The sequence below is a fragment of the Myotis davidii genome, unplaced genomic scaffold (genome assembly GCF_000327345.1).
Source record: "Myotis davidii unplaced genomic scaffold, ASM32734v1 scaffold420, whole genome shotgun sequence".
In the NCBI taxonomy this organism is placed as follows: domain Eukaryota; kingdom Metazoa; phylum Chordata; class Mammalia; order Chiroptera; family Vespertilionidae; genus Myotis; species Myotis davidii.
Genome location: NW_006294421.1, coordinates 2,223,486 through 2,249,660, shown reverse-complemented (window position 1 = coordinate 2,249,660; position 26,175 = coordinate 2,223,486). Strand labels below are relative to the sequence as shown.

General features: G+C 40.1%; 3 protein-coding genes across 6 annotated transcripts in view; 1 reads left to right on the top strand and 2 right to left on the bottom strand.

Moving 5' to 3' along the window:
* HELQ (helicase, POLQ-like) overlaps positions 1–2,616 on the bottom strand; it is a 38,468-nt gene extending 35,852 nt beyond the window's left edge. For both annotated transcript variants that reach the window (XR_001514732.1, XM_006768672.2), the window contains exons 1-2: positions 2,213–2,616; positions 160–877 (exon numbers count right to left, since the gene is read on the bottom strand). Coding sequence is in view for 1 of the 2 variants with exons in the window: in XM_006768672.2 (XP_006768735.1) it covers positions 160–877; positions 2,213–2,407 (913 nt within the window). In the remaining variant the exon portion in view is untranslated. The remainder of the gene's footprint in view (positions 1–159; positions 878–2,212) is intronic.
* Positions 2,617–2,712: 96 nt separating this feature from the next.
* Positions 2,713–7,916, top strand: MRPS18C (mitochondrial ribosomal protein S18C). Its single transcript, XM_006768673.2, has 6 exons — positions 2,713–2,911; positions 3,681–3,733; positions 5,725–5,808; positions 7,077–7,134; positions 7,658–7,717; positions 7,799–7,916. The coding sequence occupies exons 1-6, from the start codon at positions 2,812–2,814 to the stop codon at positions 7,873–7,875; spliced, it is 432 nt and encodes a 143-aa protein (XP_006768736.1). The 5' UTR covers positions 2,713–2,811; the 3' UTR covers positions 7,876–7,916.
* Positions 7,917–8,987: 1,071 nt separating this feature from the next.
* The window catches only part of FAM175A (family with sequence similarity 175 member A), a 23,296-nt gene continuing 6,108 nt past the window's right edge, over positions 8,988–26,175 (bottom strand). For 2 of the 3 annotated variants that reach the window (XM_006768671.2, XM_015567160.1), the window contains exons 3-9: positions 22,804–22,840; positions 20,643–20,709; positions 16,728–16,921; positions 14,807–14,926; positions 12,083–12,167; positions 10,506–10,620; positions 8,988–10,123 (exon numbers count right to left, since the gene is read on the bottom strand). In XM_006768671.2, coding sequence (XP_006768734.1) covers positions 9,690–10,123; positions 10,506–10,620; positions 12,083–12,167; positions 14,807–14,926; positions 16,728–16,921; positions 20,643–20,709; positions 22,804–22,840 — 1,052 coding nt within the window. In that variant the 3' untranslated portion in view covers positions 8,988–9,689. The remainder of the gene's footprint in view (positions 10,124–10,505; positions 10,621–12,082; positions 12,168–14,806; positions 14,927–16,727; positions 16,922–20,642; positions 20,710–22,803; positions 22,841–26,175) is intronic. The other variant, XM_015567161.1, reaches the window with a different exon arrangement.

The window sequence follows — 26,175 nt, the reverse complement described above, 5'->3', positions numbered from 1 at the left end:
AGTAGCACAACTGGGATAGGTTGAGAGAGGATTGATACTTTGATACATGCACATATACATGCACTATATGACCATGGAAGGATCTCCTTTCTATTGACTTGCACTAATATACTATGGTAATGGTGGCAAAATTTTTTTCATTCCAGCAAAATGCATTACCATATAATTTTTCAATTCCTTTGAACTGAACATAAAGGTCTCTCACTTTGCTGGGCAATGAATAAAAGGGACCAACATCATCTGATGATGACTCAATTGCTTTCTTAGCAACATTAATTTCTTCGGACAGGTGAGTCTCCTTGAGCTGTTTAGTCCTAGAAAATATTGGCATTTGGGCCTTTGCATTGACAGTCATGGCATTTTTTAGATGATCTTTAAGACTTTTTCTCCTATTCACATCTGAATTCGTTCTGACTTTAGAAGAGAATTCATCATTTTGTTGGGGTTGCTCTATGCTATTTTGGGGCAATTCCTCACTCATAGTCTTGGGAGAGGATGAGTTCCAATCCCTCTCTTTAGTAGACTGATTGCCCAATTCATTTGAAGAGTTCTGCAAATTTTCAAAGTATAAAACCTGTGAAGAAGGCAATTCATACAAAAGATCAGCTCCAGGTTCAATAGAGATATCTTCATGCCCGCTCTGATTTTTTGTGTGCTCATCTGTTTTTAATTCAGTAAAGCTGCCTATAGTAGTAATGCTGAGTTGGTTATGTCTGATGTTTTCTGAACAAAGATCTTCGGTGGCAAGGTCTGTATCATGCTTCCTATTTTCAGGAAGTTGCATATATTTTTGTTCCAGGTCATCAACTTGAGCTATAAGAGAATTTTCAGCAAAGCTATCATAGTCACCAAACATGTCCTCTTCACTATCATTATTCTGGAAAGAAAACAAAAATATTTATGGTCAATTTTAGCTTTAGTATAAATAAAAGTTCCGGCCTAGGGCTATACCAAGTATATAATTAAACTAGAGGTCCTGTGCACAAAATTAGTGCACGGGAGGTGGGGGGGGGGTTCCCCTCAGCCCGGCCTACACTCTCTCGCAATCTGGGACCGCTGGCCCCTAACCACTCGCCTGCCTGCCTGATCACCCCTAACGACTCACCTGCCTGCCTGATCGCCCCTAACCACCTCTGCCTGCCTGTTCGCCTCCAACCACTCTGCCTGCCTACCTGATTGCCCCTAACCAGTCGCTGGGGGTGGCCAGCCAGGGTGAGGGGCTGTGGTCTTTCTGGACTCTGGTCATTCTGGTCATTGCACCATTTCGGTTGCTGGGCTTTTGTTATATAGGATGGTCACATATGGATCACAGAACTAAATGTAAATCACCCTGTGAAATAGATATTATCATCCCATTTTACAGATAGAGCAATGGAGGCCTAGAGAGGGTAAGTGACTTGCCTAAACTGCACTCTTGGTGCATGATGATGCTGGGCTCCTAATTCTTAAGCCAACGCTACATCCTTCAAGTGGTCGGTAGCAAGACTGGTAGACATCTACTGGGATGTCATCTGACTGGAAGTTCTGATACTGCACTATCCCTCCCCTCCCAGTCTCTAATCTAGAGACTGGCCTTTAACAAAATCATGCTTGTACTCCTGGACACTCCAAGATTGTCCCTAGGAATTTGGAACTGAGAGGGAGAGTCTGCACACTGACCTACAGTGGTCTACTAAACAGAAGAGATGTAAACTGGGAGGCAGCAATAGTGTCGTGATTAAAAACACAGGACTTTGAGCCAGAAGTGTCATTTCTTAACTGTTGTGAATGTAACTAGCTTAAGAAAGCACCCAGCATATAATTCGTCTGCTCTTCATAACTGGTAGGTTTTATTGGTACAGCAGAAGCAGTAGTAACTTCGAAGTCTGCCTTTGCGTCTCAGTCAACCACTTACTTGCTGCGTGAACAACTTTTACGTGTGTCGAGGGTCTGCGTTTCATATCTACATAAAAATGGGGATAATAAGGCAAGGCCTCACAAGTGGGAATTAACAATAACAAAACTGAGGTGAGCACACGAAGCCTAGTAGATAACTGGTCCATTGTGTGCACCCGAGAAGGACGCTGTCAAAATGTTAGTGTCAAATGCCATGCCTTCCACAGCTGGCCCCCACTCCTCAGTGGGCATGCGCAGTAGGAGACCCGGGTGTATATCACGGCCCCTAAGGTGGGACATGGGACGAGGAACTCGGGGCAATTTGACGGGGCTGTACCTCGACCGGTTGTACGCCCACAGTTTTCCGTCGCGGGCTTCCAGCCCCCATCTCCTCCTCCTCCTCCTCCGCCTTCTCGTCATCGCCCGGCTTGAGCTCGTCCGCGGTGGGAGCGGCAAGAAGGATCTCTAGGCTGGGACGGTTCCTTTTGCGGACAGACACTCGCCGACGGATGCGGGAACTGCCTTCATCCATGGCAGGGGTCGAGGGCCCTGTCCGAGGGACGTCCCCGGTGACCCAGCCGCCAAAGCCCAGAGCAGCGGTGAGTGGAGGGCAGAGGAGCAGGAGCGACAGGGGCCGAGGTCGCTCGCCTCTCCATCCACCTTTGGGAAAGACCACAAATTAATTGCTCCCGGGCCGGAAGTGGAGGCACCTGCGTGGCAGCCCGCCTTCCTCGCGTCCAATAGTAGGTGCCGCGGGCTTGCGGCGCGACCAGGGCGGGCACGTAAAGGGGTTGCGCAAACGCAGTGAGCACGGTCTCCGGCCCCGGCATTGGCTCGCGGAACCTTGGGCGCGAGTCCTCGGGCTCACCCGGGAGCACCGGAACGGACTTGTGCGGAGGACTTAGAAGGAGGAAGGGAAGGGAGGATCGAGGAACCATGGCTTCTGTGGGTGCTCTTTGCAGTGGTCCGGGGAGGAGAAAGTTTACTTGCTTCTTGACGGCCGCCGTCCGCTGCCCAAACCCAGGAACCCGAGCGGGTAAAGTCTCCCGCCCTCTGCTCCGCGGTGGCACTGCTGCCGCCCCAGCCCGGATTAGGTCGGGGAGTCGCCGCTGTTAGGTCAACGTCGCCGTTTTCCGGGCAGTGGAATTTTCTCCTGGGTGGGAATCTGTAATGGCCCAGGACTAGTATTTTAAAGCTGAAAGGGACGTGAGGCGTCTTCCAGTACATTTCATTTTTTTTAACATACGAGGAGAGTAATGGGGTGATTATTAAAGAGTCGACTTGTAAGGAAGGGACATCTCCAGAGCCATCCAGCAGCAAATTCCAGATGTCTGAGGTCCCAGATCAGGGCGAAATTGTGAGCGAGGCCCTCGAATCTGTAATTTTTGTACTTTCATCTTTTCTGTGCTTCTCTATCAGTAACTATTCTCTGTAAGGGGTCTGTTACACGTTTTCCCTCTGTTGCTTCTTTCCCGAGTATTTGCATTAAAAATCTGTTTCTAACCGTGGGGTGAAGCGAATATAAATATTGCAAGGGAGCAGATGAGAGATTGTGTGGTTGGGGAAAGGGTATATATACCCTGTTTCCAAAGCCCTGGAAGGCACATCCATATTAAGTCTTACTCTGCCTCAAATCTAAAGGTTTTTGTCCAGTCAGTGTGAGTATAATGAATAGAAAACCTGCCTTTTATATTCAGGTGTCCCTTGATTTTTTGTCCCTTGATTCATCTTGCCTCCATAATGCAATGTCTTTAGCTACTCAGCTAACAAAGAATTGGTTTGTTGCTGTTTTTGTTTACTTGCAGTGCTGTGGAGAAGTTGTTCACAATATAAACAGGTAACCAGCAATGAGGACCTGGTAAGAATTGTTTTCTTTCTTTTTATAAGGCATTTGCAAATATGACCAAATCCTTATATGGTTATTTTAGCTATTCAAAGAGTTCAACAGGAGGACAATACAATCAATCATTAGTCTGAGTTTGAAAATTGTAATTCATTGATGAGTAGTCACTTGAGTTTTCAAGAGAATTCCTAGATTTCTAGAAAGAAGCATGGCTTCTGCCCTTTTTGGTATGGCTTAGTTGGTTGGAGTATCGTCCTGTACACCAAAAGGTGGTGGGTTCGATTCCCGGCAGGGCACATACCCAGGTTGTGGGTTCTCGCCCCAGGCCGGGCGCATGTGGGAGGAAACTGATTGATCATCACTGTTTCTCTTTCTCCCTTCCCCTCTCTCTCAAAATCAATAAAAAAAAATTTTTTTTAAAAGCATGGCTTCTATAATACATTTTTTTCTTCCTAGATCTTAAATTTAAGGATGTGTGCTTTGAGAATTTAAAAAGGTTGTTTGGGTGGATAGAATAATTGCAGATAATCCAACAAAGGCATTATGTACAAAGCTTACTTACAGGTTGGCTCTTCCCCATTTCAAATTCGATTTTATTGCCCCATTCAATTTTTTGGGGGGAGGGTTGTCTTAATAAATGAGAGATCAAAATGAAAGTTTCATATGAGGACATTAAATATAATTTCTTCTGTTCTATAGATTATTTTTATAGGTTTTAAGTGCTAGGGTTGGACTTGTCAGTATAGGTTTTCTTCCTACTTGCAAAGATAATCTGACACTAATCAGACCATACAAAGCACATAGTACAGTGTAGGGTAGGAATATAGTCAGTCATTACATGTGAGCTGAATGTAAGTTGGTTTAAGAACATTTGAGGACTTGGAAAAAACAAAGAACTCTAGTCCTCCTGAGCATCTATCTTAGTCATTCAATTCACAACCTACCTCAAGAGAGTGAAGGAAATTACTAGAGCTCCTTTTTAGGTTATTAACCCCACTTAGACGCTAATGAAAGCTATGGGCTTTCTCAGAAAAAGGCACACATGCCCGGCCAGTGTAGGTCAGTGGTTGAGTGTGGACCTATGAACCAGATCACGGTTCAGGGCATATGCCTGGGTTGCAGGCTCCATCCCTAGTAGGGGTCGTGCAGGAGCAGCTGATCAATGATTTTCTACCATCATTGATGTTTCTATCCCTCCGTCCCTCTCTCTCTGAAATCAAGAATTTTTTTAAAAAGCTATTCAAAAGACAAACGAAAAAGGCACACAGTCCCACTCATTTGAAATTTTACATACAACTACAGGAGTTAGAGGACTTTAAAGCCATTTCTAGATTAAGAATCTCTAGACTGGAGATGCTTATACTCGTAGGAGGGAGGCATTGTGACAAAAGCATATAGTTAGTGAAGAAAGGAAGTCCAAAGGCTGACACAAACTTAGAAAGAAGTCTGGGAGCCATAAAATGGTAGTCAAAGGACCTTATATTATAGTAAGCTATGGGGCATTGTCTTTTAAAAACAAAAATAGTGATAAAACATCTGATAGAGAAATATGGGGATGGGTTTAGACATTACATATGACACCTGTTGTGCTATAAGATTTTCTTAATTTAAATCTTAAGAATTTTTAGTCACTTGGGCAAAACATTTGAGGAGGAAATCACTTAGTGCAGATTTAATTTTGTTTCTCCCATAAGTCCTTTTTTCTCCAAAGACTGTGTCTTATTCTAGAATCCATGACTTAACTCCTCCTTAACCAAACTAAGCCAAAATAAAACACTTGTACAAAATATGGAAAAGCATACTGAAATCTTTATAATGGTGAGTCCTTTTCAGAAGTACTTGTTTTTTCTTTTACAAGCCAAGATGTTGTATTCCTTTTCACAGTAAGAAAGGCAGAACTAATTCTTTGGATAGATTTAAATGTGGTAGCTTTAAGGTTTAGTGTTTTTTAGATTTGAAATTAACGCATTAAACTTTTTAATCATATTCTTTTCCCTTTATCCTAGCCTGTTCCAATAGAAAACCCTTATAAGGAGCCTCTTAAAAAGTGCGTCTTGTGTGGAAAACGTGTAGATTATAAGAATGTACAGGTGAGATGTTTTACTTCACTATGATAATTGATTCTAGGATTTTGCTTTTTTAATTAGTCCTAACTAAAGAGAATCAAGTCAGTTTTATAACAGGCTTTATGGAGGGGCAGCTGTTTTAGTAACATCGTAATTCCAAATCTGGTTATATTTCTATGTATAAAGCATCTCTATTTTATTCTAATAATAGCTCACAATGGCAGTAATTCTCAGTTGATGGAGGTGAGTAGTTTGGAAAAAGCTCCTCTGGTGAAGTTGATCTCTCTACCTCACCAACAATATCACTGCTTCAAATACAACTTTATCTGTTTTACAGCTCTCAGCAAGTTAAGTGGCAAATCTGGGGTAGAGAATGAGGTTGAAGTATACTGACAATAGTATAAAGTGATAGCTGCCTTATAGGGAGAAAAACCAAGAAATTTTTAAATGCACATATTAGGAAATTTTTAAATGCACATATTTTAAATGCACATATATGTAATACTTTCAACAATAAAGAATTATAAAAAAATAAGTCATAACAATATAAAAATAAATTCAACATATTGGGAGCATTATTCCAAGAACACTGCCGGGCACCTGGAATGTGCTAAAGAATTTAAATTTATGAAACATAATTATAGCAAATGGCCCGATGTACCTATCTCTTAAAGACCTCACTATAGTCTGGTATTAGGTGACAGCCTATCATGATAGGTGAAATGTTTAGTATTTCATTGTAAACAGGAGTATTTTAGAAAAGAATCTGTATAAACAAGAAAACAGCTTTAGCCCTGGCCGGTGTGGTTCATTTGGTTCAGTGTTGTTCCATGCACCAAAAGGCCACTGGTTCAATTCCCAGCTAGGGCACATGCCCACGTTGTAGGCTTGCTCCGCAGTAGGAGGTATGCAGGAGCCAGCCCATTGGTGTTTCTCTCTCTCATTGATGTTTCTCTCTTCCTTTCTCTAAAATTAATAAAAACATTTAAAAAAAGAAAACAGCTTTAGCACTGAAACAATATGCTCATTAATCTGTTGTACAAACTTTTTGAACAGACTGAGTAAGAGATGTTAACTTTAATAATTGCTTTAGTTACTTAAAAAGATAATCTGTCAATAGGATGAGTATAGTAGTATTTTTCATATTTTATGAAGTTTGTCTGAAATTTATTAGTAAACCTTTATTAACTGGAAGGTGACATGAGGTATGCTTTTTGAAATTTACAGTCAAGAATGAATAATACGTGTATTAATATAAATTTTTTCTTCCTCTCCAAATAAAACTCAAACAGCTTTTGTCCCAGTTTATTTCTCCATTTACTGGATGCATTCATGGAAGGCATATAACAGGTATTTTGTTTTCTCTTATAGCAACTTATAAATCTACTTTTGTTATTTAAGAAAACTGGCAATTTTTTATTTTCAAATAGTATATAAATCACTGTTGGCAAGCTTAGTATTTAAGAAAGCTTCTTATTCCAAAAAGGGTACTATTTTACATGTCTTCTCATATTCAGAGATAGCTATAATCTGACGTGTAAAAAACTTGGGTTTAAAAAATTGTGTTGGTATTTTGGAGTATACTATCATCGCTCCTAGACTATTATTTAAACAGAGCCCTATTTCTCATAGGCCAAATTGGATCTGCCACTTATTTTTGTAAATAGCTTAGTTTACGTAGTGTCTGTGGCTGGCTGCTTTGTGTACTAAGAGTAGAGTTGAGAAGTTACGGCAGAGACTGTACAGCCCACAAAGTTTAAGATATTTACTATCTGGCTCTTTACAGGTTTTCTGATCCTTCCTTGACTTAGACAATTGTTATGCATTTTGAATATTGGTATTTTTTATGACTAAGAAAGCATTTTTTTTATAGGTCTTTGTGGGAAGAAACAAAGAGAAATCACAAAAGCTATTAAGAGAGCACAAATAATGGGTAAGAGAATCTGAAAAAATGATTTGGGCTTATCAATTTTGGTTGTTATCTTTTGTGAAGAACTGAATTGTCTCTTTACAGGATTTATGCCAGTTACATACAAGGATCCTGCATATCTCAAAGACCCTAAAATTTGTAACATCAAATATCGGGAGTAAATTATGTAAAGTTATCAGCAATAAACTTATTTAAAAATAAATGGTTGTTGACTCAAACTATAAGATTTAATAACTTTTAGAAAATTAGTAGGCTAAAGTAAATCTTACCAAACTATAAATCATTGTTGTAACTCTTAAGTTGAAATTTTCTGAGGAAAAAGTGTTTCAGGAGTGAAGTGAGGCATTACCTATCCACACCAGTGGGTGTTCACTAAATAAAACCAGATTATTTCAAGTGTTAACACTCATTACATTTCCATAAACATGAATAAAAAAATTGGTACTGTAGCACTGTCATTTATATCTGGTCCACAAATAGCTTATACAATAAGACTGCTGAAAATGGGATATTAAATATGGAAAAGATGACTTGTATTGGGATTTTACGTTAGGTCCAGATTATGTCATGTAGGTGGCATTTTATGGATTTAGTACAGGAAAGTGGAATGCTTGTATAATGTACAAATCCCTCACGACGGTGTGGACCTGAAATTGCTCAGGAAGGTTTCCTAACTAGCAAATACAGGTATACTGGACTAGGAGAGTGGATATTTTATGTAGATATGTTACATTGGATGGATAGTGGTGATGTTACAGGATCTCACATTTATTCCTGGGCTAGTCTATCCTGAAACTGGTAGTGTCCTTTAAATAAACTGATCCATAGGTGATATATTGTGTCGTCTTATTGCCAAAAGTTGGAGGGAAATTTTCCTATATTCTTTTCCTCCTTTTACTACGCTTAAAGTTGGGTCATCAAACTTAATTGTGGAAGTTTAGCTGTGTACTAATTAATGATCTGAGCAAGCTTCTCTGATTAGCAGTTATACAACAGTATAAGCTAAATACTTTTGTACCTCTATAGCATTTTAGCAAATTGAACTTTCCATTGAGGCACTTTTAAACTTTAGTCTGAGTAAATATGTGGGATCTTTGAAAAACCTCAAGCTGTTATCTAGAGAAGATATTTGCATATATGTTGGCTGCTTGTTGCCTCTGCTGTTCCTAGTCTTGCCTGTGCACCCAGTTTTGTTCATTTATTGGTTACATTTAGACATTATCTATGTTCTATATGTTCTGATGTTTGTGATTATTTTTAAATAGGGTTCAGACTGACAACCTGTTTCCCTCCTTCTGCCCTCCACAACACCACAGGCTTCTTACGTAACCAGTAAAACAGCCCAGAAGTAACTCATTATTTGCAAAATCATTCCTGGTATTATGTGGGCTTCCTAAGCATCCCATGGTAACTAGTGCATGTTAACACATTGATAAAAGATGGTAATTTTTTATACTGGCTATGAATTTGCTCTATTAGGAAATAACATGGAAAAGCAATAGCCAAAGTGCATGCTCAGCATTTCATACAGAGAGTGAAACATGAAGGCTTCATGGGATGTGTATACTTCATGGAAAATTCTCACAATTATGAAACAGACAAATACAAAAAAATACAGCAAAAGCTCTCTTAGCCAACCTCCACTTAACCAATTCATTAAATTGGGTTAAACTAAGCATTCTTCCTAAAAATCTTACTGAAACCCATGACTCTCCTACCTGTTGAGTTCTGCATTGCCAAGAGTCAACTATTTTGTTTTCATACCTGTAAGTTGATGTTACTGTATTGTTGAAAAATGAGCATTAAAAAGAAAGTTACTCTTGCAATAAAAACGAAGTAAATGCTTTGAAAGTCCAATAGAAATAGCTTTAAAAAATAGTTGTCAAATTAGGTGTGGTTAGGTTTTGTTTTTTTTTTAATGTATTACTGCAAATAGCCAAACACAGCTGATCAAAAATCTTTTGGCCTGAAAGGATCAAAATGTAGGAGACCTTGGATAGTCACCAGAATCCTTCATTTTCTCAATCTCCTCATCCGTTTCTGGGCTGCTTGTGGATGATTTTTCTTGGTTACTACTATCAGTATCTGTTTTAGATGGTTGACTTTGTATCTCCAACAGCCGTGACTTCTTGAATTGCCATCTGTCATCTGTATCTAAAGCTTTACGCTTCCTCTCTTGCCGTGCAATACTAGCTGGACTAGCTTCAGAAATGTCAGTGTATTCTACCATTAAGGTCAGGTTGTCCACCACATTAAGTTGGTGATTGGTATTACAGCTACTTTTAGAGATATGCCGATTTTTCAAGGAGATAACACATGAGTGAAGAAATTCACAATCTGGAAAAAAGGTCCGTAAAGCTTGACAAAGAATAATGTTCTCCTGAGGGTCTTTTTGGACATTCTTCTCTCCTAAAACAAAATAAAGTAACAGTTCAACATACAATAGTTGTTCTACAAAGCATTTATAGTTATCTGTTAGTAAAGGTGAGTCAGAAATACTAACAATTTTATCAAATTGTCTAAACTGAGAAAAATGACTTGCATAATCCCAAACTCCTACTCATGCCATAATATTCTAAGGGAATATTATAATTAAATTCTTTAATGTCAACAATAGAATATATCTATAATAGTACCATGTTCTTTGCTCAGTGGGATTTAAGAGTATTAATAAAACAATTATTTTTAATCTTAAGATGGGCAAATTCATCCATGCAGCTGGCTCATCCATAATTCAAATCAGAACTTTTTTTAGGCATAGAAAGAGGTGGTGTGCGAACTTTTTACTTACGTGCTGCTTGAATCTGTGCTTGTTTTCTTTTTTTAATTTCTTGTTTTAATCTGTTTACATCCTTTAGTAGTTTCTCTACTGCTTCTTCACTCTCTTCTACTTGTTTGCATATACTCTGCAAAATAATGCAAGGATATGGATAAAGTTCCCAGTCTGGGTTCATAAAATCCTTCATGGTACATAATATTAAGTATTATTTGCTTTTATAAAAACTTTAATTTTGCTATTTTTTTGGAGGAACTCAATAATAAGCACTTGTATGGTACTTTATAGGTAGCAAATGTTTTACAGATGTATTAATTTCCCTGGCTTTATCATACCAGTTATTTCTTTGATAATGCACTGAAATAAAAATAACTCGCTTTGAAACACACAATACTGTACTGTTTTGAGAGGTAAAGATTTAATATTAAAGAAAAGTGACTGAATTTTACTGTTATGCAAGAATTTTCATACAGGACTTTCATAATTCCTGTAAAAGAAACTATTTTTTTATTTTTAACTGTTGACACTATTACAGATGAAAAATGTTTAATACATCAAATAAATAAATATCATGATACACATTTATGTGCCTTTATCACTATCAACTATATAAAAGCATGTATACATTAGGGAAAAACTGCAGAATATGGCAAAGTGAGAATAGTTATATTGCAGTGGTGGAATTTTGAATATGTTTCTCTTTTCTAAAATTCCTGTACTATCATTCATATTAATAGTGTGTAAAATGTATTAACGTCATTTCTCTTAGCGTGCTATACTGATGAGTATGGTGACCATGGAAGTATACTACTGTAAGCTCCATCTGGAGGAGGCATAGTTGACTAGCAGCCCAGCTGCCATGCTTTTGGGCCCACTACTGTGTCTGTGCTTAGGCCAGGCTTTCTCTAGGCTGCTCTTAGTGACTGAGCATGTTGTGGGTATTATTACAAGCCCATTCCTATAGGACAACTTTGCCTGGCTGAAACTTTCTCGTCCTGCAGTCTAAGCTCTTCCTACCCAATTTGCTTTCTCTGTCTTTTTCAGGAGCACCCTCCCCTTCTCAGCCTAATAAATCTAATCTTACCTTGATGTTTACTTCTAAAGGACTGAACTGACAAAGATAGAACTAAATACAGTGCTAGACTGTCTTGTTCCCAAATATTTGCTGTTGTTTTTATCCTATAAAAGGATTATATGTCCCTACCTATTGTCATGCGATGTCCTCTGACCAATGAAATATAAGTGGAAGAGACAAGCCATCTCTGAGCAGTTTTAAGAACTGTGAATTTCCACTAGCTTTCTTGCTCTTCCTTTGTCATGAGAAGAGCATGTCCCATGTAAGGGCTGCATCTTCAGTCTGGATCCTAGAATGAAGATACTAGTACTTAGAACAGGAGCAGAGTTGCAGCCAAGACATAATGAGAGACTGAACTTTTGTATGTATAGGCTACTGAGATTAAGGTCTTTGTTACTGAAGCTAAATGAAACTAAAATTAAATCTAATCTAATGTTCATTTATCCCTAAAAATTCTCAATGATCAATTTGATATCAACTCTAAAGTGATCTCTAAGTGTTGGACAAGTTATGTTACCTTTAATTCCTCTTGTAAAGAAGCATACATTTCATTTATCTTGTGTACTTCCTTTAAAGATCCATCTTCTTTAAAAAACTCAGGGCTGTAAAACATCATTTCATCAGGCAAGTGTACAGAACTCATTTAATGATATGATGAAAAACTTATTGGTAGTTGAGCTATGGAAGAATCACAGTCATATTTTACTGATCTTAAAGCTTCATTGATTGAAAGAGGCACCATTATTTTACATACCAAGAAGAAAAAAATGCTAAGGCATGGTTTGTAAAATATCCCAATTTGAGGTAAATTTAAAACTGTACATCTTAGAATCAACAAAATGTAAGACACTGGTAAGTACTGTGGGAACACAAAAATAAATAAAATCTAGTGCCTTTTTTTTTTTTTAATTTAAATCTTTATTGTTCAGATTACATTTGTTCCTCTTTTTTCCCCCATAACTCCCCTCCTCCCGCCCCACCCCCGCCCTCACTCCCCACCCACTGTCCTCATCCATAGGTGCACGATTTTTGTCCAATCTCTTCCTGCATCTCCCACACCCCTTTCCCCCCAAGAATAGTCAGTCCATTCCCTTTCTATGTCCCTGATTCTATTATAATCACCAGTTCATTCTGTTCATCAGATTGTTTATTCACTTGATTCTTAGATTCACTTGTTGATAGATGCATATTTGTTGTTCATAATTTGTATCTTTACCATTTTCTTCCTCTTCCTCTTCTTAAAGGATACCTTTCAGCATTTCATATAATCCTGGTTTGGTGGTGATGAACTCCTTTAGCTTTTCCTTATCTGTGAAGCTCTTTATCTGACCTTCACTTCTGAATGATAGCTTTGCTGGATAAAGTAATCTTGGTTGTAGGTTCTTGGTATTCATCTCTTTGAATATTTCTTGCCATTCCTTTCTGGCCTGCAAAGTTTCTGTTGAGAAATCAGCTGACAGTCGTATGGGTATTCCCTTGTAGGTAACTGAGTTTCTTTCTCTTGCTGCTTTTAAGATTCTCTCTTTGTCTTTTGCTCTTGGCATTTTAATTATGATGTGTCTTGGTGTGGTCCTCTTTGGATTCCTTTTGTTTGGGGTTCTCCGCGCTTCTTGGACCTGTAAGTCCATTTCTTTCACCAGGTGGGGGAAGTTTTCTGTCATTATTTCTTCAAATAGGTTTTCAATATCATGCTCTCTCTCATCTTCTGGCACCCCTATAATTCTGATGTTGGTACGCTTGATGCTGTCCCAGAGGCTCCTTACACTATCCTCGCATTTTTGGATTCTTTTTTCATTCCGCCCCTCCGGTTGGGTGTTTTTTGCTTCCTCGGATTTCATATCATTGACTTGATTCTTGCACTCCTCTGGTCTGCTGTCGGGAGTCTGTATAATATTCTTTATTTCAGTCAGTGTATGCTTAATTTCTAGTTGGTTCCCCATAATAGCATCGAGGGTCTCATTAGATTTCTCGAAGATCTTAATAGCTTTATCGGTGGCTTCTAGACAGTTCTTGAGAGACCTTAAAAGTGTGGTTCTGAACTCTATATCTTCCATTGACAATTTTGTCCTGTTTCTTTGTCTCCGCATTTTGTTATGCTTTCTTGGTACACCCCCTAGTGGTCTTTGTGAGCAGTCTTTTAGTGAAGCCTGGTGTTGTAGCTAACACCAGGGGGGATTTGACCTCCAGGCCAAGTGGCTGTGAGAATCAGCTGTGTCTGCAGTGAGAGAACTACTGTCCTCTAGGGAGGTGCTAATCTCGCCGTTGCTTGAGGCTATCGGGCCAAAGCCTCTGTGCCGGGCCTGGGCGGGGCGGGGCCCATGGGATCAACAGGGCGGGCCGGAGAGGGAGAGCAGTTATGGCCGCTCTCAGTCCTGTCCTGGGGGCTCTGCCTCTCTCAGTCCCAGCAACCGCTGCAAACCTCGGAGAGAAAGCTGCCCTCGAGTTCCGACCGAAACCAGACAGTCCTGCTTCTCCCGTTTGAGTCTGTGCCCCTAAAGACTCTCCCGGATCTGGAGCTCAGAGGCTGCGACTCCCTCCCGATTGAAAACGCCACCCGCGCCCTCCGCCGCCGCCCGCTCCGCGCACTCCGCACCTCAGCATTTGACTTCAGCACTGCGCCTGCTCTGAGTGTCCGTATGCGTTACTCTTTCATCCTAGTTGTAGGACCTCCACTCAGCCAGCGTTCCTGTGGGTCTGGGTGATGTCCGTTCCGTCTTTTAGTTTCACTTTTGAAGTGGTTGTTCGAGGCAGCAAACTCGGGCGTTAACCTATGCCGCCATCTTGGTTCTCTCTCTAGTGCCTTTTCTGAGAGTTTATTCACTAGGAAGTATTCTGTAATACCAGTGTTGCTATTTCTGACAGTCATTTCTTTAATGATCACAAAAAAGTTGTAACTTAGCAGCTGGTAGTATGTGTGAATCTTGGCCTCATTTTTTGTATTTATTATGCAGTCTAATTTCATGCCTTTAATCTGAACTGGTGCCTTAGAAAATTTATTATTTTAAGGCTAGCTACTTATTCTTAGAAAATATGGTAAAATATGCAACAACTTCCCTCTATGTATTTTATAAATGGAAAAGTGCTAGAAGGAAATATGGAAAAAGTAATAAGTCTAATTTATTTGAGTGATATGGGTATTAGTCGATTTTCCTTTTATTTTTATTCAGTTGTATAATTTAAAAATTAATTTCAGTAAATGAATAGGAATAAGTTTAGTGGGGAAGCAATTGAGGAATCTCACCTGTGTGTTTTTACTGCTCGGCTAAAACCAGTGGATGTACAGGAACCTGATACAGTTTTGTAACCTAGTTGTTCAGACATGCCCAGGTTGGCCACCACTAAAGGTATCCTATGAAAAAGTCTGAGGAAATAAAATTTTAAAATATAAACCTAGAATAAAGGCAAAGATTAGCATCTACTTATTAGTATAGACTACCTTTCCCCTACAAGATTAAAAAACAAAAAAATCCTATTATTACTTATCCAAGATAGAATTTACGGACTTGAGGAAAATGGCTTTTAAAAGTTGTGAAGTACCCTAGTCAGTTTAGCTCAGTGGTTAGAGCATTGGCTCATGGACTGAAGTATCTCAGGTTTGATTCCAGTCAAGGGCACATACCTCTGTTGCAGACTTGATCCCTGGTTCTAGTTGGAGTGTGTGCTGGAGGTAACCAACTGATGTTTCTCTCTGTCTCTCCCCCTCCCTTTCAAATTCTCTAAAAATCAATGGAAAGCCCTAACTGGTTTGTTTCAGTGACTAGAGTGTCAGCCTGTGGACTGAAGGGTCCCGGGTTCGATTCCGGTCAAGGGCATATGCCCGGGTTGTGGGCTTGATCCCCAGTAGGGGACTTGGAGGAGGCAGCCGATCAATGATTCTCTCTCATCATTGATGTTTCTATTTCGCTTTCCCTCTCCCTCTGTGAAATCAAAATATATTTTTAAAATTTTTTTTAAATAATAAAAATCAATGCAAAAATATCCTTAGGTGAGTATTAAAAAAGAAGTGGCATGTACATAGTATAAAATAATTACATAAAAATACTTTTATGGCTATTGTAACTGATTAGCACATCCAATATAATAAAAGGCTAATATGCAAATACTGAATGAAGGAATGACCAGTCGCTATGATATGCACTGACCACCAGGAGGCAGACGCTCAATGCAGGAACTGCCCCCGGTGGTCAGTGTGCTCCCACAGGGTGAGCGTCATTCAGTCAGAAGCCAGGCTCATGGCTGGTGAGCGCAGCGGCAGTGGCGGGAGCCTCTCCTGCCTCTGCGGCAGCACTAAGGATGTCTGACTGCCAGCTTAAGCCATCAGTTGGACATCCCCCCAGGGCTCCTGGACTGTGAGAGGGCACAGGCCAGGTTGAGGGGCTCCCCCTGAGTGCACAAATTTTGTGCACTGGGCCTCTAGTATAAATAGAAGGCTGTATTGTTGAGATTTAGCCTATCTTCCATGAATAATAAAATTAACCTTAGTTGGTACTCTTTCAAAATTCTCATATTCCATGAAAATGTTTATATAATCTTTGGGGAGTCTGTTTAACCATTTTGGTAGATCATCAACTACCTTGCTTCCTTGTAGAGGTTATAGAAAAGCTGCTCAAGTATCTAGGTTTAAATTCTACATTATATCCTTTAGCAACCAATATCTAAAGCACACAGTCCTAACCAGTTTGGCTCAGTGGATAGAGCGTCGGCCTGTGGACTCAAGGGTCCAAGGTTCAATTCCGGTCAAGGGCATGTACCTTGGTTGCGGGCACATACCCAGTAGGGAGTGTGCAGGAGGTAGCTGATTGATGTTTCTCTCTTATCGATGTTTCTAACTCCCTCTCTCCCTTTCTCTCTGTAAAAAATCAATAAAATATATTTTAAAAAAATATCTAAAGCACACATTTTTTCCACCTTATGTTAAATAATAGCAAACCCTCAGTACCAGAAACGTAAGTCAACATTCCATACTGGGCTTCTAATTTCTTTATCTGACATTCATTTTCCCATCTATTAAGAACAGATGGTAAGACACACTTCAGAGCAATATTATGACAATCTAATGTAACAATGTATGAAAATACTTGGTAAGCTACTAAAAGTGCTATAAAAATATTGAGTGTATTTTTCTATTAGCTGAGGATAGCCAATGACTGGCCAACATTTACCCTTTCTGTGGTTTATATAAGGCATGCTCCAGCCGATGAGTAGAACAGCTTTCTGTTATTATACTTGGTGTTAATAGCAAAAAAACAAGTTCCCGGCTTGAAAGATGCTGCTGTAAATTTTTGTGAAGCAGTCTTTCTCTAAATGTCATGATCTGGTCTGAATGGCGTCGGAATTTGTACCAACCCACCACATCCTGAAAGGAAATACAGAAAAAAACAAAACACCTTAATAATTACAATTATTATGTGTCATCATAATTAAGCAATAAAATTGACAGCCTAAAAAATGGCTTTCTTAATATTTAGCAAGATTTGGGGCATATGTAAAAACATATACTTAAATATACACTTTTATACTTTGTAAAGTATGCAAACTGTCTTGCAGTTAAATTACTTTTTATTCAGTTTCAGGACTAAATTTTATTCAATATAGATTAGGGGGGAAAAGATTAACTTCATCTATGGCATTTTGCTCTTTTAAAATCTTAATCTTTAGCTCGGCCATGCCACTGGTGGGGGACCCAGACCGGTACCAGGCACTGCTCCGGGCTCAACCATCTGTACTTGGGGGAGACTGCCTGCTTCCTGCTAGTGCTTTGCTGCGGGGGTGGGGGAAGGGTGGACAGGAGGGGGTTTTAGCGCTGGGGGTGGCCCTGGCAGAACTGGCCACTGCCCTGGCAGCCCAGGCAGTCAGCCTCCTGAACCCTCAGGGAGCGAGGATCCAGGCAGTGGGGGGTTGTTTGAGGCTGCAGCCCACTTCTCACCCACCACCTAGGCCCTGCCACCTCAGGGGGAGTGACCACGCTGCCTGTGGAGGAACCAGTTGTGTCCACAGATGAGGTCATCTTCCCACTCACTGTTAGCCTGGATAGACTGGCCCCAGGGACACCTAAGGCCAAGGGCCTAGAAGTCCCCTTGATTGCTGTGGTTCAGTGGTCCACCCCCAAGCTGCCCTTCACCCAGAGCGTCTACACCCACTACCACCTGCCCAGTGTTCGTCTGGACGCCCATGCTTTGTGATGACTGCTCCTTGTGAGTCCCCAGTTCAGACCTATGAGCATTTCTCAGTCACCTACATGCTGCTCAACAATCTCCAGGACTTCCTTGCTGTGAGGCTTGTGTGGACCCCAGAGCACGCACGGGCTGGATGACTTTGAGGATCAATCAAGACTGTGCTCCTGGAAGCCCCTTGCTGAGGAACACTGTACAGATGTGTTTACTGGTCGCTGTTTCTGCCCCCCAGGAAACCAGCTGTGTGAGGACCTTCGGACCATGCAGGCTGCCTAGACTCCATTGTCTGCCACACGCCTCTCAACCCTGGCTTTTCCTGGAAGGGCGTGCACTCACCTTCAGTGTAGCCTTCCAGGCTCTAAGGACAGGGCTCTTTGAGGTGGGCTGGGGAGGTGCTGAAGAGGGGGTGGACGGTGTGGTGGGTGATGCAGAATGTTGGGATAGGAGGCATCAGGGCTGCTAACTGCTGGAGATGAAATACAATGGATGGCACTAAAGGCAGGCTGAGGGAAGGTGAAATTTAGGTCCAATATTTGTCTGTCAAAGGAAAAGGTGATTTGAAAGGAGGTCTGGGGCCTGGAAGCCAAATGGGAATGCTGATCTGTGTCTTTCCACCCCAGCTGAGCCAGTACATGAAATTGAAGCTACAATTCACTGCTAGTGTGTCCCACGTTCCACCCGAGGCCCAGCCCCTCTCTGGAAAGAGCAGTCCCAGCAGCCCAGGTGTCCGGGACTTGGTGGAGAGGCACCAGGCTAGCCTGGGCCACTCTCAGTCCTTCTCCCACCAACAGCCTTCCCGCAGCCACCTCATGAGGTATGGAACCGAGGGAGGGGAGCCACTGGACTCAGTAGTAGAGGCCGGAATTGGAGCGGGAGCAGGAGGTGGCCCTGAGGTCTAACTAGAGCCCACATCCTCTGCCTTCCTCCAGGTCCGGCAGTGTGATGGAGCGCAGGGCCATCACATCCCCTGTGGCCTCCCTAGTTGGCTGCTCCCTCTACCTGCCCCCAGAAAAGGCTGTGCTCTCTGCACAAAATTGCAAGTGCAAGTGCAAAGTCCTGGTGGTGGAGCCCATAAGGTAGCACCTTGCAGGCCCTCTTACACTCCAAGAAATCAAATGTCTCTGAAGGGGGTCCTTGTTCCAGGCTGTCTCCCCCTAGGGATGCCTCCCAATGTAGGTGAGGAGGCCATAGCCTGTCTGTGTCTGCTGATGAGGTGAAATGGGCAGGTATGGCTGCAGCACTAAACCAACAGTATTTCCCTGACTTCCTGGTGGGGGGTGGGGGAGAGGAGGTGCTGGTCCCACCCCTTGGTCAGGGCAAGGGTTCTAAGAGCTCCCTTGTTTCCCTGCCTTGTTCCCTGGTTCTAAGTTTATAAAGTGGTTTCTCATTCATATTAAGTTGTCTTTCCTACCTCTGACATTATCTCCCACCTACTCACCCTAGGGCTGAGATTAGAGGGTGGTGATGCTAAAGGGACCCAGACAATGACCCTCCTGTCTCAGAGGGGAGGGGAGATAGCTAGGTGGTCTTTTCCTGCCCCTCATGTTTATGTTTGCAGCCTGAAGCACTTTAAGTTGTGTGAGTTTTGTTTTATGTCTGTCCCTGTAACTTATTCTCCAATTACTGCTTCCAAATGAAATAAGACTATTAAATGCCTGTTCAGGAGGGAAAAAAAAAATCTTAATCTTTAGTCAAAATTTAAACTAAGAAAATGTCAATGAAAACAAGTTGAATTCCTATATGGATACTTGGTTTGTTAAATAAGTAAGTTGAACCCAGTAGCTTTTAAAACTGAAATTTATATGGTAATGATTTATCACCTACCCCAGAGAATTGGTTTCAAGACTGAATAAGATCATGTGAAAGGGTTGTGAACATGCTAAAGAAATATGTTAAGTGTTACTAAACCTTTTTTTTAAACTACAAAATTAATCTCATTTGCTGAAACTTAGTAATTGTAAAAAAGAGAGAAAACAATCACTTCACTTAGAGATCTGTCTGTGACCATTTCAGCAACTAAGTTTTATATTTGCTCATTTAAATTGAGGAAATTAAAATTACTTTTTAAAAAAATATATTTTTATTTATTTCAGAGAAGAAGGGAGAAGGAGAGAGAGAAACATCAATGATGAGAGAGAGTCATTAAATGGCTGCCTCCTGTACACACCCCACTGGGATTGAGCCCGAAACCCGGGCTTGTTCCCCTATCAGGAACTGAACCATGACCTCCTGGTTCATAGGTTGACGCTCAACAATTGAGCCATACTGGCCGGGTAAAGTTACATCTCTTTACAACTAACACATTTTCACAGGCACATTTAAAAAATGTAATTGGAAACCAAGCATTTCCAACAAAGGATTTTTTGAAAGAAACTTCTTTTACTGAATTTATTTTTATTTTGAACTCAGAGATCAAACAGTTTTAAGATGAAAACAGTACCCAGAAAAAATTTTGTATTTGGGGGGGAAAAATATGTATTTTGATCATTCAACAAATTTTAACTGAACACCAGGTATGCTGTGGAGGAATCAAATTAGGTGCTGTATAGGAACTCCTCCCTGCACTATAAAAACAAGTAACTGCAGCTATGTAAAAACAGTAATGGATTAAGTCCTAGAATAAATGGTACTGGGAAGGGGTACGGTGGGAAAGTAGAAGAGGAAGAGATCAATGTTCATTAGAATAGTCAAGGGAAGAATGAAAACAAGATTAATTCTTTTAATGACTAGTTTTGCTTTCAGAGCAGCCCCTTTAAATTTCTGGAAAGAACAAGCCTTACTTCACCTGCTTTATAGGACATCGTGATGACACATGGTGCTTAAAAGTTCTGTCAAAGTGTTACATGTTTTTAGGAACTGAAAATAATATTTATAATATAAAAGACAAGGTAAGTCAGGGAATACCTTTTTGATACTTGATAGTATTTTCTTCAGTGCTTGCTCATTTAACTCACCAGAAGAATTGTAGAAACTGTAAAAGCCAAAATTAAAGGCATTTCAAATACGCTAAAAATATGATTTTATTAGCACCTTTAATTTTAGTTACTCCTAACCTAACTACCCAACCCAAATCCATATATATCTACCTGCTTGTCAGATGAAGTTCTAAAATAAATAGTAGAAAACGTTCTCAAAGTATCAGACTTAAAGTGGTAGAAATATGAGGTCCATAAGCAATGAAAAAGGAAAAAGGGTGGAGAAACCTCAAGAGATAACTTTGGGCATCACATTTTCTTGAAATAAAACACTATTCATTTAATATAGGTATTTGTGAATTCACGTAGCCAGTTCAAAATTAATTCATAATTTACTTATTAAAACTTAAAGGAAAATATTGATACATACAAAAGAGATGTAAAATGAGTATTGGAGCACAATAATGAAAAGACAATTTATTCATTGTTAATTCCAAAGGCAGTATTTGCATTAAATTAAGATAAGTGTTTTAGGAGGTGGTTGTTTTTTTTTGTTTTTTGTTTTAATGGGGAGGGGAGCACAAAATAGGTACTGCTTTAGTTTAGTGTTCGTTGTTCTGTAGCTGGAAAGTCAAAGATGTAGGGAGAATTAAAAGATAATTCTAAAAGATTTTAAACTCTAAAGCGTTTACTTCCAGCCTTCTTTCCCTTCCAACAAGGAATGCATGTAATATTTTCCTTCTGTTAACATTCATTGAGATAAAACATATTCTTTTCTATGATGGTGCACTATCTATAATGCAAAATCCTTTATAAATAAGTCACTGTAATAAGTTTAATGGTAATTCTAATCTGTACACTAAAAATTAAGTTACATAGAACCGAAGGTATATCCTAATGGACAATGTTTTTTCTTTTTAAATTACAAATGCTTACATTAAAAGTTTTTAAAGGAGCCTGAGCTGGTTTTGCTCAGTGGATTGAGCATCGGCCTGCAGACTGAAGGGTCCCAGGTCAATTCCAGTCAGGAGCAGGTACCTTGGTTGCAGGCTCCTCCCCAGCTTGGGCCCTGGTGCCTGTGCAGGAGGCAACCAATCAGTTTCTCTCACATTGATCTTTCTTTCTGTCTTTCCCTTTCTCTTCACGCTCTCTAAAAATCAGTGGGAAAATATCCTCGGGTGAGGATTATAAAAAAAAAAAATGTTTTTAATGGAAAAATAGACAAAATAAAGTGTTCCATCTACCAAAGGCAGGTCCAGAGAAATACTTTTCATGAGACTCCACCAAGAATCCCTTAGTCATTCAACAAATATGTTTGTATGTCCATTGTATGTAAGGCACTGTATGAGCTGTACCTCTTTTTGGTGCAGCAGTTTAAGACTATACTAAGCCTTTATTTCTATCATCCCCTACCATAAATTTTTATCACCTTAACCATGTGCTCCATTGCAACTATTACACAATCACTAAGTGTGACTGTAAGATAATAATGTTGATTATTCATATAGTTTATATAAATCATAAAGCTATTTCATTAAAACTATACCATGTTATAGTTATAACTGCTTGCTTTATGAACATTCATTTGTGTACTTTTCCAAATGTATGTAACAATACTTCAATACAAAGTATTTAAAAATACCACAGCTTATATTAAGAGCTAACAATACTACTTCTATCTGTAGGACTAAGAGCATAAGTTTTCGCCCTAGAATAGCAAAAGGAAGCAGGGTAAAGAACCTAACTGGTTAATTGACAAAATATAACATTAAAAAAATACGATAAGTGAAGAAACCTATGATAAACTAGAATAAAAGGGTAGGAAAAAAGGCTGCAGTTGATGTATAAAGTTGTGTCACTGAGTTTATAATAATGCAATGAGATGAGTGGGTGTGAGAAGGAAAAGCAATCCTCAAAGTAAACTGGTACCTGGGAGAGGCAGTAGAGACCAGCTAACACAAGCATATAAATACAAAGAATGAAATATTAGGGTTGAAATGAACAAGTAAATTTTCATGTATTAAAAAAAAAGTCTTTTCATTTTAAACAGCAGCACCATATATAACAAAGATACTCTGTTAGTTTTAAAAATTACTTCACTTGCAGAGTAATTTTCACAGTGGATTATTTACTTGTTCTTGCTTACTCACCTAAAAAGCTGATAACATGGAATATATTTCTGAATGTCTGGAAAAAAGAATTTTTAGTTACAATTACATTAATTGTTATTTGATAACATATGTCGAATACTTTTGTCCCAGGAAGTACTTTACCACTATCTCATTTAAACCTCAGAACAAACCTAGGAGACAAATGTTATTCCTTCCATTTTAAAGATGAAGGAACAGGCAGAGAGATTGACTCTTCACTCCTAACTAGAGTGGTATATTCCTTCTATGTATGTTACTAACAACAACACAAAAGATAAATTCAAAGTTGCAATTTTTCCTTTGAGTTCTAAAAATGGTTATGCTCTAATTTTACTCAATTGATAAAAACAGCTGTTAATGGGATAATCTTTTGTTATTACAAGTAGTTGTCTCACAAAGGATTTGTTAGTGTTAACTACAAACTATCAAGAAAAAAACCCAAACATCTTTTTCTTTACAGGGCATGGGACGATGCTTTAACCAACTGAGCCATACCGGGCCAGGGAAAAACCTCTTTTAAGAGGCTAGTTTTATTTCTTGTCAATAGAAATAAATCTAAATGGGGAAAGTGATCATCCTCCTTAGACATTTTTCTTCTAGCAAATGTATGCTACCCTCAGATAAATCTGTCTGAAAAACACTGAACAGATAAGTCTTTGTAACTGATAACAGCTAAACATTCTTTGGTGCAGATAACAGCGAGTATAAAATGAAAATTTCATTAACCAAAGCTATATAGGAATTTATATATCTTGGATTTTATCTGTTATGTGTCTTAAAGTAATCTAACATTTTAAAATAATTTGAGCAAATAAGCATTTCTATAGCACTTGGCTGACACCTTAAAGCTGAGCACTATGCCTGGCACAAGGACTCAGTAAATGGTCGCATATTTAAACTCCTCAAAGTGTGTTTGATACTTTGGGTAGCATACCGATTAAAAGAAAACGCCCCCCCCTTTGCTCCCCCCAAAAGGTCAAATACATAAACTCTCAATCTCATTTGTAATTAAGAAATGCAAATTAAAATGATTTTTTTTTTTACTTATCAAGTTGGCAAAGATTAAAAGACCTGATAATAACCAGTAGTGGCAAGATTATGGGGACCCAGGTACTTTTACATATTGAGGAGTCTAGGATGGCATGACTTTTCCAAAAAGCAATATGTCTACCTCTAGGAATCTGACTTTCAGATATATTCAAAGGCAAAAAAGATATATGCACAATAAAATGTCTTCTATTTTATTACAAATAGAAAGTCATTCATAGCTGTTTAAATAAGTTATGGTATGTTCATATAGTGGGACTCTGAAGCCATTAGTAAGAATGACAAACTATATACAATGGCATTCTTCTGTACTAATAACATCTTGGACATATTTATTCATGTACGGATGATCCCATTTGTGTAAATGGGATCATTTGTGTAAAAACATATACTAGTACATATGAAACCAATAGTGTGGCCACAGAGGAAATTCTGTGGCCACAATAGTGGTGGCCACAGAGGAAACTAATGAGAGTGAGTTTAAATTGACTTTATATATTTACTTTACACATATACACTATATTTATACACACATGTAAATTTACATATATGTACTTCCATTTTTAACTTTTTAAAGTGGCAAGCAAAAAATGACATGAATAATGTGAATATCCTATCTAATAATAGACAAACATGGTAATTGACTGTACCTTCACTACGCCTCCCATCGGCTAATCAGCACAACATGCAAATTAACCGCCAACAAAGATGGCGGCCAGCAGCCATGCAGCTGAAGCAAGCAGGAGGCTTGCTTGCTCCAGTGATGGAGGAAGCCAAGGTTCCCCGCCTGCCGCGGCTCAGCTCTAAGTTCCGAAAGCAACAAAGTTTCAATTATAGAAGCTAAACAAACCCCAGATACCTGCTTTCAGCAGGCCGTGGCCTCAGAGCTGGAGCGAGCAGGACCCTGCTCTCAGCTCCAGTGACGGCAACAAAGTTTCAATTATAGAAGGTAAATAAATCCCAGAATAAAAAAAGAAAAAAGAAAAAAAGGAGAAGCTGGGAGCTTGTCGCCAGGCAGCCTGAAAATGGCCCTCGGCCCCTCGCCCACACTGGCCAAGCACCCCAGTGGGGACCCCCACCCTAAAGGTGGTGTGGCCAGCCTGAAAACAGCCATCAGCCCCTCATCCAGGCTGGCCAGGCACCCCAGTGCGGACCCCCACCCTGAAGGGGGTATGATCAGCTGCAAACAGCCATCAGCCCCTCACCCAGGCTGGCCAGGCACCCAAGCGGGAACCCCCATCCTGATCTGGGACACCCTACAGCGCAAACCAGCCGGCCCCCACTAGTGCACCAGGTCTCTATCCTATATAGTAAAAGGGTAACATGCAAACTGACCCTAACAGCAGAAGGACTGGGAATGACTGGTCACTATGACACACACTGACCACCAGGGGGCAGACGCTCAATGCAGGAGCTGCCTTCTGGTGGGCAGTGCGCTCCCACATGGGGGAGCTCTGCTCAGCCACAAGCCAGGCTGATGGCTGCCAGTACAGCGGTGGTGGTGGGAACCTCTCCTGCCTCCTAAGCAGTGCTAAGGATGTCTGACTACAGCTTAGGTCTGCTCCCCGCTGGCAAGTGGACATCCTCCGAGGGCTGCCAGGCTGCCAGAGGGATGTCTGATTGCCAGCTTAGGCCCAATCCCCCAGGGAGCAGGCCTAAGCCAGCAGGTGGTCCTCTCCCGAGGGGTCCCAGACTGCGAAAGGGCACAGGCTGGGCTGAGGGATCCTCCCCCCTCCCCCGCCGAGTGCACAAATTTTTGTGCACCGAGCCTCTAGTAAACTTATATCTTTCTGAAAAGCAATCTGAGAGTACAGATCAAGAACTTTAAAAATGTTCATAACCCTGCCTGGCGGGTGTGGCTCAGTGGTTGAGCTCAGACCTATGAACCAAGAGCTCACAGTTTGATTCCCAGTTAGGGCACATGCCTGGGTTGCAGGCTCAATCCTTTGTGGGGGGCATGCAGGAGGCAGCTGATCAATGATTCTCTCATCATTGATGTTCCTCTCTCTCTCTTCCTCTCCCTCTCTGAGATCAATGAAAATATATCGTTAAGAACAAAAAAGGCCACGATGGCATAATATTAGAAATAAACTACAATAAAAACAACCCAAAATACTCAAACACCTGGAAGCTGAATAGCATGCTATTAAATATTGATTGGGTTACCAATGAGATCAAAGAAGAAATTAAAAACATCCTGGAAACTAATGACAATAAAACACAACAATCCAAAACCTATGGGACACAATGAAAGCAGTCCTGAGAGGAAAGTTTATAGCTCTACAGGCCTACCTCAAAAAATAAGAAAAAATGATAGTAAATAAT

Bases quoted from the DNA above. Each gene is read 5' to 3' on its own strand.
- MRPS18C (XM_006768673.2), top strand. From the start codon at position 2,812: ATGGCTTCTGTGGGTGCTCTTTGCAGTGGTCCGGGGAGGAGAAAGTTT. The intron at 2,912-3,680 runs GTAAAGTCTCCC...GTTTACTTGCAG, and splicing joins AAACCCAGGAACCCGAGCGG to TGCTGTGGAGAAGTTGTTCA. The intron at 3,734-5,724 runs GTAAGAATTGTT...CCTTTATCCTAG, and splicing joins TAACCAGCAATGAGGACCTG to CCTGTTCCAATAGAAAACCC.